The sequence below is a fragment of the Arvicanthis niloticus genome, chromosome 26, assembly GCF_011762505.2.
Source record: "Arvicanthis niloticus isolate mArvNil1 chromosome 26, mArvNil1.pat.X, whole genome shotgun sequence".
In the NCBI taxonomy this organism is placed as follows: Eukaryota; Metazoa; Chordata; class Mammalia; order Rodentia; family Muridae; genus Arvicanthis; species Arvicanthis niloticus.
This window is the reverse complement of record NC_133434.1, coordinates 28578775-28593267: the sequence shown is the minus strand read 5'-3', so window position 1 is coordinate 28593267 and position 14493 is coordinate 28578775. Positions and strand designations below refer to the sequence as shown.

Genomic DNA, 14493 nt, shown 5'->3' with positions numbered 1-14493 from the left:
GATAAGACTGACGTAAATACTTGATTCCAAGAGAAACTCTTAAAAGTGTTGGATATTTGTCTTGTTGCTGTGACCGGACGAGATCTTTAAGTACAAGCGAGATAGTTCGGTGGGTAAAGGCACTTGCAGCAAGCCCGACGATCTGAGTTCGATTCCTGGGACCCATGTGGTACAAAAGGACAACCCATTCCCATGTGTCCGCTGACCTCTGTAGGTACTACACAACATAGCCACACCTTCTCTGAAACATGCACACATAAAATAAATAAATAAAATGTAACTAGCAAAAGAAAAGCAAGAAAAGAAGCTATTTAAGGAAGGGATTTTTCCAGTTTGCCTTTCAAGAGCTATGCTCCATCTTGGCTGAAAAAGCAGGGAGGGAGCAGGAGGAGGCTGGATGCGCTTACGACATCCTCAGTATCATAAGGAAGGAGGGCCAGGCTGGAGAACCCAGTTCCACCTGCCAAAGCTTCCACAGTCTTCTCCCAAGCCACAGCCAACTGAGCACCCAGAGTTCAGACTCCTTCAAACCAGAAGCTTGATCTCAGTACAAAACTCCCTCACCTTCCTTTTTCTGGATTACTGATACATTGTAGCTTGTGATCAGTTACATGAATACAACTGTCTCCCAAGGCATCAAGGGCCATGCAGGAACAACAAAAGGCTTTAGAACTCAGAATGCAGCCCACAGGTTAGGACAGTGACGATGGGTGTGCCTCAGAGAGGTAGAGCACTGAAGATTACTTGTCCTAAGGACAGACGTCATGCTGTTGGGGAGTTCTGCTCTGCTTGTTGCCTTCACATCCCTCTTAATCTAAGAACTGTATGGAAACTCTAAGAGGGCTTCCTGCCCGTCACTGGGCAGTATCACCGGCACTCACAGTAATAGTGCTTGATCTCTGTCAAGCATTGCTGCTGGAACAGATCGATGATTCAATGAGAACCCTTGAAAAGAACTTACAAACGTAAATTGTCAGCAATGACTGCCACCCTTGGAAAGAATTTGGAGATGTAGATTGTTAGTGAAATTAGGTTAGGATGATTTGCTAGTGGCTCCAATATAGAAAATCTTAGGAAACAATTTGAAGTTCAGAAAAGCACACTCTTAACAGTTAACCTAGGGATTTTTTTTTAAGGTCAGGGAACAAGAACAGTGGCAGCCAGACCAGCACTAGCTGACGAGCCGCTTTTGTTGAAGATAGGCTGGTCGAGGTGCTGATTGATTTCCTTTACCCATTTTTGCTCTTAACTTCCTGATATCATTTAATACAAATTGCTGCTGAGTAGATATGCATGAGGATGTAAAGTAGAAGTCACTGGTTTTTATATAAAAATTTACATTTGTGATTCTTTTAAGATTTGTATAAGATTACTTTTTAAAATAGATAATAAAATAATCGATCCTTTCTTTGTAGCCACAGATTGCAGCCTGCTAATAAGAGAAACTGACTGAGAAAATTACCTTGCTGGCTCACACTTTGTTAATCTATAACAGGTTGCTTAGTTACAAATGCGTGTGGGTTCTTGGGAATAAAATTGTCTTCTTCACCTCTGGTGTCTAAAACGTTTTTCATGCAAAGGTATTGGGGAACATACTGTTTCTTCACAATCATTCACTGAAAGAAAAATAGAATGTAGTCATATTGTAACTTCTATACTGCTTGAAAGATTTTGCTGGGATATATAAGTTGTGGGGAAAAAAGATAAAGTTGTTGGAGGTAGCTCGTTGGTGTTTGCTCCATCCACCAAATGTGTGCGTTGTGTGCACGTATTTATGTGTGTGTGTGTGCATGCATGCATGCATATGTGTGAAGTTGTTGGAACTTGTCTTTGTTTATCCATTCAGAGTGTGTGAGAGAGAGACAGTGTGTGTGTGTGTGTGTGTGTGTGTGTGTGTGTGTGTGTGATCTTCTCCTTCTTTCCTTTTTCTTTTCTCCAGTTGCTGACTGCCATCAGCACTGGCCCCCTGCACCTACCAGCAGTACCAGCCCCCAGTTTCCAACTCTGTGCCCCACCTCAGTTTACCCTGGATCTTAAAGCTGGTCTTTGACACCAAGGCAGGGCAATGATGGCTACTAGGCCCCAACTCAAGAAGCCCCAGAAAGGACCAGTGAGGCCCTCCCCTGGATAACCAGCAGATTATATCCAATGCTAATTCCTACTAGGCACTGAAGAAGAACACCTCTGGATTCTAGATCCTTCCTGTTATGTGGGATTTGAGTATGGTGGGGGTTGATCACTTCACAGAGTTTGAAGAACATAGTTCTACTGTAAGAAGCGATTTGTAAGCAACCATCGGCGTTTATAGAAATCTGTTTGCACATCAGGCTGTGGCAATGAGTTGCAAACAATGTCTTCTCATGTGTTGGATGTTGCAGTAAATTGGCTAGATCACAGCCGGACATTCAGAGAGCAAGGTGTGGATGAAAATGAGACATTGCTGCTTCGACGGAAGTTCTTTTACTCTGATCAGAATGTGGACTCGAGAGACCCAGTGCAGTTGAACTTGCTTTATGTCCAGGTATGGTATTTACTGACCAGACAACAGGTGGATTTGGTGGTGAGTGCTAATTGACAATCTAACCGGATTTGGGGAAAGGAATCTTAAAAAGATGTTGTCTAGCTTAAATTGCCCTATGGGTGTGTCTTGATTGCGGTAGAAAGATCCACCAACTGTGGGTGGCATTATTCCCTAGGCTGCAGATTCTTGATTGGGTAAGAGAGCAGAAAGCGGGCTCAGAGCTAGCATACACCTCTGCTCTTGACTGTGGATGTAAAGTGATAAGTTGCTTCAAGTGACTGTCCATCAGTGGTGACTGGAACCCAAGACTATGAGCCAAGTAAACTCCTACTTTGTTTAGTTACCTTTGTCAGAGAATTTTATCACAGCAGCAGAAAAGAAACTATTATGTGACCTTCACTCACCAGAAGGAATCTAGAGTCCAGAGGTGCTGTTCTTCAGTCTCTGGTGGGGATTAGCATTGGGTATAATCTGCTGGGCCTTCCTGGTCCTCTCTGAGGCATCATGGGTTAGGACCCAGTGGTCATCACTGTACTCTTCCTGGCCTTGGGAGACAGTTGTGTTCCTTTAGCCAACCATCGTTTCACAAGCTGGCATCTTAGAATACTAAGGAATATTGGCCAGAAAACCAGGACTTCTCATTAACTCCGAACTAGCCTCTCAGTTGCCTCTTAATGTCTTTGCTCTTAACTAATTGTTTATTACGCTAGAAAATCCCTTAATACCTGAGTTGGGATCTCCCAGCGTATGGTGTGGGCTTTGCACTTGGTTGCCTGAGGGCTTCTTTTAATTCGAGGAAAATGCTACCCATGTTTCTTTAGAAGTTTTTCCCACCTCAGATTCCTTCAGTCCTTGCTTTACCTACTTGTCCACTCGTAGAGATAATGCAGGGTTTATAAGCTATATCTTCCACCCATATTGAAAGTAAGAAATTCATTCATGTGGGCATTTTATATTTGCAAATTCCCTTCCCCCGTGCATTCTTGTTTGTTTGTTTACTGTGTCTACCCTTGGATTTAACTGGCAGGATGGGTCGTTACAACACACTGGGAGCCCACGAAGCTCTGAGATACTTAGTATCTGCTGACTCCTGTGGAAGAAAGGATAATAGTGAATGAGGCTGGAAGGCAGAAAGGAAGGCATCCAGCAGGGTGCTCAGACAGACTTACACATTTAGAGCCCAGAGTGATAGCGGAGAGTGTACATCTCAGAGTGTTCTGGCTAGAGCAAAGGAAGACAGAAGCCCGAGTGATAAATGCCATCAGCCCCATGATTCCAGAGTGAGAGAGCAAGCCTTTCAATGTAGCCAGTGCCCATTGTAAAATCCTCCATTGCTGCCCCTCCCTGCGTGGCTCCAGGCAGCACTCCTGCCTGAGTGTGGGAAGACATATCTGTCTCTCTCCTTGTACATCACTGGTCCTTGGATGATTGCAATGGTTTTGCCTCTTCGTGGATATTTTTCTTGCTAGCCTTATGATTTGAGCTCAGGTGGAGCAAATCATGTTTCTAAGTCAACCCATATGACTCCAAGCATTTTAAAGGATTTCCATGGTCTCTTCCTTTCTTCCTTTTTCATAGTCTCAGCTGTCTTCCGATGTTATCAGTAGGGTTTATTTTTTCGTGTGTGTCGTTTGATAATTGGTGACTGTGGTGCTAATGCCCTACAGCTATTGTCCAGTTTTGGAGGAGAATCCAAAAGCTTGGTTTCTTTTAGCCTTGATTCTACCTTACCTCAACATTCACCATGTCCTAATCATTACAGTATCCATTCTCTGAGTCAGGAGTATGAAACTCGGGAGAAGTTCGATGCTTTCCGGACCCCTGAACTTCCTTCTTGTGTTTCAGGCTCGGGATGACATCCTGAATGGCTCTCACCCTGTCTCCTTCGAGAAGGCGTGTGAGTTTGGTGGGTTCCAAGCCCAGATACAGTTTGGTCCTCACGTGGAACATAAGCATAAGCCCGGATTCTTAGAGTAAGTGCCCCGCCCCATCCTTCTCCTTCTCCCTCTTTTCTCCTCTCTCTGTTTGCTTGTGAGAATGTTGACATTCACTCAACTGAGTTTAGAACCCAAAATGCAGATAGTTGTTAGTAAAGTAAGATACGTAAAAGTACAGAATGGTGACTGTCAACAAGGTTCGTTCTTCATTCCCACGGTAGATGATTCTTTCCCTGCTGGAGAGCCTACCACACTTGGCCAGTTGCTTCCCACATCTGGCTTGTTTTTAGATGTTGGGCCCTCAAGCAGGATAACAGCTAAGCTATCTCACCTGCCAAGTTTTGAATTCTTTATTAGAATTTCAAGACTTCTTAGTCGCTTTGAGAGCCACAGTGTGCACACGCAGAGCCACAGTGTGCACACGCAGAACTGGCTGGGGCCTTGTCTCCCATTTGCTCTGTGGTTCTCTTTTCTAGAATGATGGGGTAGTTTCTTTTCCCTAGCTCTGTACTCTGGTGTCTCCATGAGAAAGCCGACCCTGCAGAAGCACTGTGACTGTGTGGAACATGGGTCTTTGGCTTCGCTTTCTTGGGAATACCCTGCTAGACAGGCTGCTGCTTCCCTGGGGGCGCCTTTCCCTTGCTGTACATCTAGACTTCCCTAGGAGTTTCCTGTATTGCTTTCTCTGATGATGTTTTATATCTGTTATCTTCTCTCTCCTTCCCCTTCTGTTTCCATTTGTATGAAGCATTTGGATGAGGGTAAAAAAATCTCCCGAGTCTCATCAGGGTCTCATTGTCAGTTAGAATGTGACTTGAGGGAGGTGGGAAGTGGGAACAGTATGTGAATGCTGCCAGTGGAAGATTGACCCATGTCAAGATGTCGGTATGCTGACGGTGGCTTGAGGGAGAGAGTAAGGCAAGCCCTTATCTGGCCCTTTACATTCACTTTGGTTGAAGCAGCCCATGCCCTTGAGAAAGGAATCTCTTGGGCTCAGGCAATGTCAGACAATACAACTTGCTATGTGGTCCAAACTGAGCTGTTAAAGGTAAGACACTACGATACTAGGATGAGTTAATGAACCCTGGGAGCTTTTGCAATATGATGCTTTATGCTATAATATACATTCAGTGACCTTGATGGTGAGGCGGCCTTGAACAGTTCCTGTTACTATATTCAGTGTTTCCCAGATGAGTTATATGACCAAGTGCTCCTTGGGGCCCATTTCTCCACACTGGACTGGCTTCCTTCCTCAAGCACTGGGGAAATAAGCCTTTCTGTTCTGTGACCCTGCGTGCCTTGCTGAGGACTCCATGCTTGGGTTTTCATAGATTTCTCGTTCACACGTTCAAACTTCACACTCCTCCCATCTCTCGGCTTTGTTCTGCAGTAACTGCTAACGAATAGGAGAAAGTGGGGCGGGGTGGAGTGTGTGCAGGCTAGTGAGACCAGGACACTGTAATTAAAGTACTTCCCTTGTCTTAGGTCTTCCTACCTACAGCCATGCATGAGCCTGGTGGGAAAAAGATCTAACCAGAAGCCTAGGAGAGTCTGATGCCACCCTGCTCCTCCCATGCGGTCCTCCCATTCAGGCTTTTTCTCAGTGTTGGGCAGCTAATTCTCAGGGTCCCATTATGAAGGGGAAAGATCAGACTGTATATGAAAAGAAGTTAGCAATGCATTCATTTCAAGAGTTTTCTTTAACCAGGCCTGGGCAGATGGCTCAGTGGTTAAGGTTTTTAACACAGGTCCTCACACAAGCATGAGGACCTGTGTTAAAAAACAAAAATAAAAACCTGTGCTTGCTGGTGTGCTCCTGTAAGCCTAGCATGGATAGGTAGAGACAGGAGGATCCCTGGAGCTCACTGACCAGCCTGTCTGTGTGCATCGAGAAGTGAATATGTGAGAGACTTTGTTTCAAGCACTAACGTGGAGCGAGATAGAGGCAGACTTCCAACATGAATCTCTGGCTCCCACAGGCATAAACGAACAAACAAGACCATAAATATGCACACATGTACACACACACACACACACACACACACACACACACACACACACACACACTTACACTCACATACTCCTTTGGCCTTCATGATATCTTGTGTTATGTCACCCGGATTGTGATAGGATTCCCTTCCTTTGCTGCTGGCCACGAGTTCAGCAGTTATTCTGGCTTTGGTCTGACGAATGTCACTGCAGTCTGGTCTTGTTGTAAGTTGCATACTCACACCAACCAAATCGTCTTTCTTTGGGCATCTGACCATCTAACAGCTGGTGTAAGGTGGTTATATTGCATCAGACTTTCCCTTCCCAAGATGAGTCCAGCGCCTCTCAATGGTTCGCGTCCCCTTGCTCTGATTCTAAATTAAAATAAGCCTATTATGCCTAGTAGCAATTATCTCTCCTCTTGCATTTGATTTAGTTTTTAATTAGACCAGATCTAGTCTAGGTAATGAAGCTTTCTCATTTACTGTAGATACTTAATTGTACATGTTTCTGTTCCTACTGTATCAGTGGAAATTTTTAGGAGGTGAGACCCTTCTTAATTAAAACCAACCTGCAGGGCCACACTGCTGATTTATACATCAAATGTTGGATGTTGTTTTTCCCTAGGCTGTCCCTGGTGACTGGCTAGACCTGGGACAGGAGACCAGGGTGTGTGTGATGTGTCTGTATGTCTGTGTGTCTGTGTGTGTATTTGCATAACGCTGTGACCTCTACTATTCACAAACAATGAAGAATTTACAAACCTAACAGTGGGGAAGTTGGACTTATAAGAGGGCCAGGCTGAAGAGAGGCCCTAGGGATATCAACCATGTAATTGGATGAACATGGTATGAAGGAGTGTGCACAATGAGGACTGTCATTTTTACTGTAATTTTTAAAAAGTTTTTGTTTAGCATTTTCGTATCATATCAACACAGTGGGGCATGTTTATAAAAATGTCTCCTAGCTTTCTTCAAGCATTTCAAGTGATTTCTAGACTCAGTACATTAATGAAGAAAAACAGAAACCAGTGCCCAGACATGGTGGTATATGCCTGGAATCCTAGCACTCAGTATAATCGATGCAAGCTGGAGGCTAGCCTGGACTACTTAGCAAGTATTAGGCAAGCCTATATTACATAGCAAGCTCCTGTCACAAAAAGGAAGGTAGAGAAGGTGGGAGAGGGAAGGCAAGGAGAGAAGAAAGAAAATGGGCTGTCAAAATGACAAAATGAGTAAAGACACTGTCCACACAAGCTTGACAGCCTGGACTCAGTCATCAGAGCCCACACCACAGTGCAGTAGAGAGCTAACTCCACAGAATTGTTCTCTGACCTTCTGCATGTATTGTGGCGTGTATGTGCCTGTGTGTATGTGTGCACACACAATTTTAAATTGCAAGAGAAAGTAAACATCAGAGAAAAAAAGACCTTTATGTTTTCAAGTGAATAAAGACTACTCAACAGGACATCTACTCTGTATATGGGGGAGTAAGTGCCAGAGAGAAACAGAGCCAGGCCCGAGAGCTGGAAGCAAAGGAGAACCAGGTCTCCCTGTTTGACTTTGATAAGCTTTATCTACGTGATAGATTTCCTTATGTCATACACAAAGAACTCCAGGAAGGAACATTATATCAGAGCATGAGGAAACTATCACATAACATTAGGAATCTTGGAATTGCTTTATGCTTTTCTGTGCTTAGAAAATGAATATAGACAATATGGTATGTGTGGGGCTGGAGAGACCATTTAGCAGTTAAGAGCACATTGGTTGCTCTTGCGGAGGATCTGGGTTCGGTTCCCAGCACCCACAACCATCTGTAACTTCCGTTCTAACAGGTAGTACACCCACATGGTGCACATGCGCACACACGAGCAAGCATTCATACATGCAGAATAAAAGTGAATCTCTACTTTTTTTATTTTAAAAAAAATGAGATTATAATATAATTAATTTCTTCCTCCCCTTTCCTTCCTCCAGACCCTTCCATATACTTCCTTGTTCACTTGTAAATTCATGGCCTCTCTCTTTCTTTACTTGTTACTACATATGTATACGTATATACATATGTATATTCCTAAATATAAGCCCTCAGTCCATATAATGTATGTATGTTTTTCCTAGCTGACCATTTGGTAAATAAGTGAATCTTTAAAACAAAGCAGCAGCATTGTTCTTTAATTCACTGAATACTGGCGTGTATGTGAGGCTGCGCTAGTGAGAGAAGACAAAAGAGAGACACCACATACTCAGATGATTTCTTAAGTCTACTTTGTATGATTTTTTATAGTTTATTTTTACTATTTATATGTCTGTGCATGTGTTTGTGCATGTGTAAGTAGGAGCAGAGACCAGAGGAAGGTGTCAGGTCTCTTGGAGCTGGGGTCACAGGATTTTGTCATCATGTATAAGTAGGAGCAGAGACCAGAGGAAGGTGTCAGGTCTCTTGGAGTTGGGGGTCACAGGATTTTGTCACCCACTTGATGTTTGTGCTTTCATCTGAGCTGCAGGTCTCTTGATAGAGCAGTAAGCGCTTTTAACCACTAAGCCGTCTGTGTTATGTTGATTGCAGGGTGGGCTATTCAAATACTGAGCATGAAAGGTGGGAAGAGTGGTGCAGGAAGTGATGCTGCCGAGAGAAACTGACACAGTACATGTCAATCTGCGGAAATCTGCAGCAAATTGAAACATTGTAACAAAGACTCCCTTCCTGAATCATTGTAACAATGACTCCCTTCGTGACCCTTGAAAGCCTGCAGAAAATATTAAGGAGTGTCGAGTAAAAGCCTTCCATAGGCCCTTTGTGTTGCTGAGAGTTACTGATAAACTTGAGACCTTAGGTCGTCTCTTGCAGGTGTGACTTGAATGGAGGTCATGCTAGATTAGTGTAGAGAGTTCACTCCATGAATCTTTTCAATATATTAGTGTGTTTGAAGTTGTTTATAATCAAATTATTGATGGGATGCTCTTCTGTGGAAGAGCTTGGGTTCAGTTCTCAGCATGGCATACAAACTATGGAGAGCCGAGGATTTAGCTCAATTGGTAGAGTGCTTGTTTAGCACGAACAAAGCCCTGATATTCACCTCGAACCCCAGACTCTGAGAGGTGGAGGCAGGGGCATGGGAGTCAAGGCCATTCTCATTTGTTTGAGGCCACACACAAATGCGTTTTTCACAATGTATTTACTTTTATTTGATGTATGTGGATGTTTTGCGTGTTTGTACATATGTGTGCCCCATAAATGCATGATACCTGAGGAGGGCTGGAGTTACAGATGGCCGAGAGCTGTCATTTAGATGCTGGGAATTGACCCCCAGTCCCTACAAGAGCAGAAAGTGCCTAGACTACTCAGCCAGCTCTCCAGCCTCAAGCAATCCTGAAAGTTGAAAACCCACGGGGGTATCGTGTTTCAGAATGTATGAAAACATGAGTGACTTCTCAGAGGAAACAAGACATCCCAGGATATGCCTCTTGTGTTTAAAACAACATCCACAAAGAAAAACCTGATGAATTATTATTCATAGATACATGGAGGCATAAGACTATGATAAAATATTTGTGAGAACAAACTCCAAGAAAATAGCTACTATCACAGATACCAAGAAGGAACCGGATTTGATGGCACATGCCTGCAAACCCAGGCAGGACCCAGAAGGTTGAGGCAGGAAGATTAGAAGCTCAAGGTCATCCTTGGCTACCTAGTGAGCTTTGGGCTACATGAGACCCTGTCTTAAAAAAGAAGAGATGGCTCAGTAGGTAAGGGTGCTTGCTGTACAAGCACAAGAACCTGAGTTCAAATCCCCAGCAACCATGTGGCCACCCAAGCCAGTAACCGAGAGCAGTGTTGGGGGTAGGGTAGAGAGGCAGGAGGATACCCGGGGCCTACTAGCTGCCAGTCTAGCTCCAAGCTTATTGAGAGACACTTGTCATCAGGCAATAAAGCAGAGAATGATAGAGTAGGCCATCCGTGTGCGTGTGCCACACAGTCACATGCACAGACACGCACAACAGAACAAATGTGGTACCATGAACCCATGCTCCCTTCATGGCAAGAATATACATTTCACAATTAACATCACTTTTCAAAAGGTAGTTGCAGTAATCCAGGTTTGAGGTGGGAGCCTACTCACAGAGAGTCCGGATAGAGTGGTTGGCAAAGGTGAAATTAGGTATTCATGCCAGGCAAAATGGTCTCTGCATCTGTGTGAAGGTAGTGTCCATTGGTGGAGGGGAGGATGGCAGGTAGGTAACAGGCAAAGGAAGCCTCAGATTCATGCTTACTGGAGGAGCCTTTGTTCCCTGTGTGGCTGTTCCAGGCAAGTATTTACTGAGAAAACAAAGCAGCCCGAGACATGAATCTGTGCTCTGAAAGAATTCGGAGTGTACTTGGAAAATTTCCCCCACAAACTCTAGATAATTCTACTGTCAACAAGCAAAGCTCCCGGCACGGTCGGGGGCCTAGAAGCGGTTCTTAAGCTGGCACCAGTTCAAACACTACTTCCCCCTTCAGAGCTGCTGTGCTTTTGTGGAATCCTTGGCTAGAGCCTGTGCTTCCAAACTAACCAGGAAGGAGGCCTTTCAACCTAGGCTCTTCTTCTGCTGTGCCTTGTGCCCTGCACCTCATCCTCTCTGCCCCACTACATTGAATGTAAAATGCAGGAAGAGACGCTTGTCTGCTCCAGAGTTTCCTTATTTGTTTTTTATTTTTTTCTATTCTGTGAATCTCACAGCCCAGAGCTCCACTGCCAGTGTGGTTAAATGATGACCTTCAGTGTCTGTCCCTTGCCCTGCCACCTCCTAAGGGCCTTGCTTACCTGCCTGATGATTTCCAAGCTCAGGATCAAAGCAAACCAGCATGATCTGTATTGCCGCCAGGGCAGTGGCCTTGGGTGGCTTTAAAAGGTGTTTGGACTAGTTTGGGATCACGGAACCATACTGAAGTGGCAGAGAATGTCAGGCCCAGTGCCTGTGCTTCTGACTGGCTGCTATGATTAAGGGATCCCTTCCACACTTCAGGGATTGCCCATGTTCTGGACTTAGCAAGAGTGGTCTTTGGGATGCCATGAGGCCATTAGAACCATGCATATGGAGCCTCAGGATCCAGTCAGGGCCCTTATAAAGAGGACTGAATGTCCCTCCCCAGGGTCAACCCTCCCCAGATGACTGAACATAGAATCACCTTGATGTCACACACCCTGGGCTGCAGAGCTATGAGACACAGCTTTCTGCGCTTTGTAAGTGAGCCAGGCTTTAGTGTTATGGATGGGCTGTGTGTCTTCCTCATCCCCGTCTTAGGACAGTCACCTTTTGTGACCACTCCAGGCATTCCCAGTCATCCAGGACTTCCTTCAAGCCATGGCCGTTCCGCAAACCACCAGAGCTTACCCAGGACTCTCAGTCACACAGACAGTGTGATCTTGGAACCTGGAGTCCAGTCTGAGTACTTCTGGTTTGTAATTAGAGCTACTTGACCACTGCTTGTGGTTCCTCTGTCTCTCTCAGAACCAGGGCTTGCTGACATATGCCACTTGGCCCTCTATTGAGCCTCTTAAGAAGTTCTGGGTGAGTCTGAATGTTGATGTTTCTATCCAGTTCCTGGTTGGTGCTGAGGATGCTGGTCCAGAGACCACACTCAGATAAGCTTCTGGAATACCAACTAGAGATTTGGTTGTGAGTATTCAGTTGTGACTCAGCATTAAGACAGCTACAAAAGCAAAACTGGCTCCCAGTGTCCTTTGGTGGCACCATCAAAACCACATCCCTGCCACTTCTCCACCCCTGTAACCTATGCCTGGCAGATACTTTAACTGGGCACATTCTTGTCAATTAATGTAAGCAATGTCAATCATCTTTGGTCTTCAGGTGATGAGTCCAGTCTGGAGATGGGGATTGCCTCATTGGTAACAGTTCTAGGACATAGGAAGACAGTTAACATTTCCCCAGCAGTAGCAACTTCCCTAGAGCTTCCCTCCCGTGTGCAGCTGTACCAGGAGACTGCTGGAATTGCTAGTTCCAGCTGCTTTGATTTGACTTAAGAAAATGGGGTTTCATTATATGTACAACAAAATGGGAGTCAGCCTTTAAGGTGACCCTACTTGTTTGATAACACAGATGAACCTAAAGAGATATAAATGAAATAAGCAAGACAAAGAATATAGCATCTGGAGGAAGGAAATATAACTCATTGACAGATACCTGCCTACCATGTGCAAGGCCTAGATTTGAATGGGAGGGAGAGGGGAAGGGAGAGAAAGAGGGAAGGAGAGAAGGAGGGAGGGAGAGAGGGAGGGAGAATATCAAGAAAGCAGATAGAGATGATAGGAGCATGGTTTCCGGGGTGGGTGTGAAGAAGCTGAAGGTAGGATGGCAGGCAAAGAGCAGAGGTTCAGTTCTTCAGATAAATGACCAAAGAGCAAATGTCCCTCACAAGGACCTCAGTTAATATCGTCTACTGGAAATTTGTGCACACCACTATTGTGAGATAAAAGAGATGCTGGTTTGCTTGACTACAGTAATCCTTCCAATATGTCTGCCTAACAGAATATGTCATATGCCTTCAAATATAAACAATAGAAGTAAAGTTGCCACTTACCCTTAAAAGGAAGGGAAATGAAGTTGCAGTGAGCATCAGTGTTGGAGTCTGGATCTGGTTTTCTTCCAGATCTCTCTTCTGATTCCTGCAGCTTCTGAGCATTTAAAAAAATAAACCCCCTGACACCGCAGCCCCCTTACTGTGTGACTGGGTGGTCCCCTTCATTCCCCTCCTCTCTGCAGGCTTTGAAATTCTGCTCTTGTAGGACACCTGGAGGCTAAAGGGTAACTGGAAGGTGTCAGGTGTGTGGTGGCTAAGTCAGTGTCTCTGGAACCCATGAGTGAGCGAGCTGGAGCTGGCACTGTGACCTTGGGTGGCATTGAGAATGGGATCCTTTTCCTACTAGGGCCCTAGTCAGAAAGTCATTTCCTAACCCATGTAAAAGTAGAAGGAGAGAACAGACAACTCCACACATACACAGTGACATGTGTGCCCGTACACACATCACATACATGCATGTGCAGTTATAGCAACATAGGAAATGATAATAGATAAATAATAAATTTTAATATTACAGTCAATATCTTGATTCATGTGTCTTTTGTTCGTCTAAGGCTTGTCTCACTAGAATGTACCATCAAGGGACTGTTTTCCGAGATTATTTGGAGACATTGTTTTTCTTGTAGCAGTGTTGTCGGCATGACATGTTGTTAAGTTTGCTTTAGATTTGTAGCTATTTCTCTGTAGTTTTGTGCGTTCCACAGTGAAAGCCCTAGTACAAGGTATGTTGACCAGTGTGGTTTCGTCTGGTCTGTTCTGGTTTCCCCTCCTCTTCCCAGGGAAAACAGTTTTCATTTTTAGAGTTAGTCTCCCTTGATTTCTTAAAAATATTAAGCTGTTTACATTTTTTTTGAAATATATAAAAAAATGTTTTTACACTAAAAATACTCTCTCCCCTGCCTTGCAAAAGGACACGTACTGTACATGTTGGCCCCATTTGTCTTTCACTTGACAGTGTGTGCTGGACCTTCCTCCTTCAAATACATCAACTGAACCTTTTTTCTGTTCTCTCTCTTTTTGATCACATCTGCCTTTATACTTAAGTGCATCCTAGGTGCAGTTATATTAATTGTGCCATAAAATAATAGGAGTGTTAGTGACTTAACTGAGAGTGACTAAGTCTCCGCTTCCCACCACAGAGTGTGATAAATGTAATCCTGTCTCCCCTCCCCCCTTTTTTCTCAGTCTAAAGGAATTCCTGCCAAAAGAGTACATCAAGCAAAGAGGAGCGGAGAAGCGAATATTTCAGGTACTGGAAATGTGCAGAGACATATTCTTCCCTCCCCTCCGTCCTCATCTGCTCTGACAGGCGCATCCCATACATGGAGTGCGGTACCCGAGGCATGCCGGCTTCTATAATGACTGATCGCTGACTCGACAGGATGGGGCTGGACAGCTCTACCCTGGGCCGATTAATTATCTTAATTCACACTTTCTTGCTAAAGGTTACTTAGC

At 44.5% G+C, this 14493-nt stretch overlaps 1 protein-coding gene across 3 annotated transcripts in view; it reads left to right on the top strand.

Annotated features, from left to right (window-relative positions):
* Window positions 1–14493, top strand: part of Tln2 (talin 2) — a 412083-nt gene that overhangs the window by 233179 nt on the left and 164411 nt on the right. For all 3 annotated transcript variants that reach the window (XM_076925417.1, XM_076925418.1, XM_076925416.1), the window contains 3 exons: window positions 2379–2521; window positions 4367–4494; window positions 14224–14287. In XM_076925417.1, the coding sequence (XP_076781532.1) occupies window positions 2379–2521; window positions 4367–4494; window positions 14224–14287 (335 nt within the window). The remainder of the gene's footprint in view (window positions 1–2378; window positions 2522–4366; window positions 4495–14223; window positions 14288–14493) is intronic.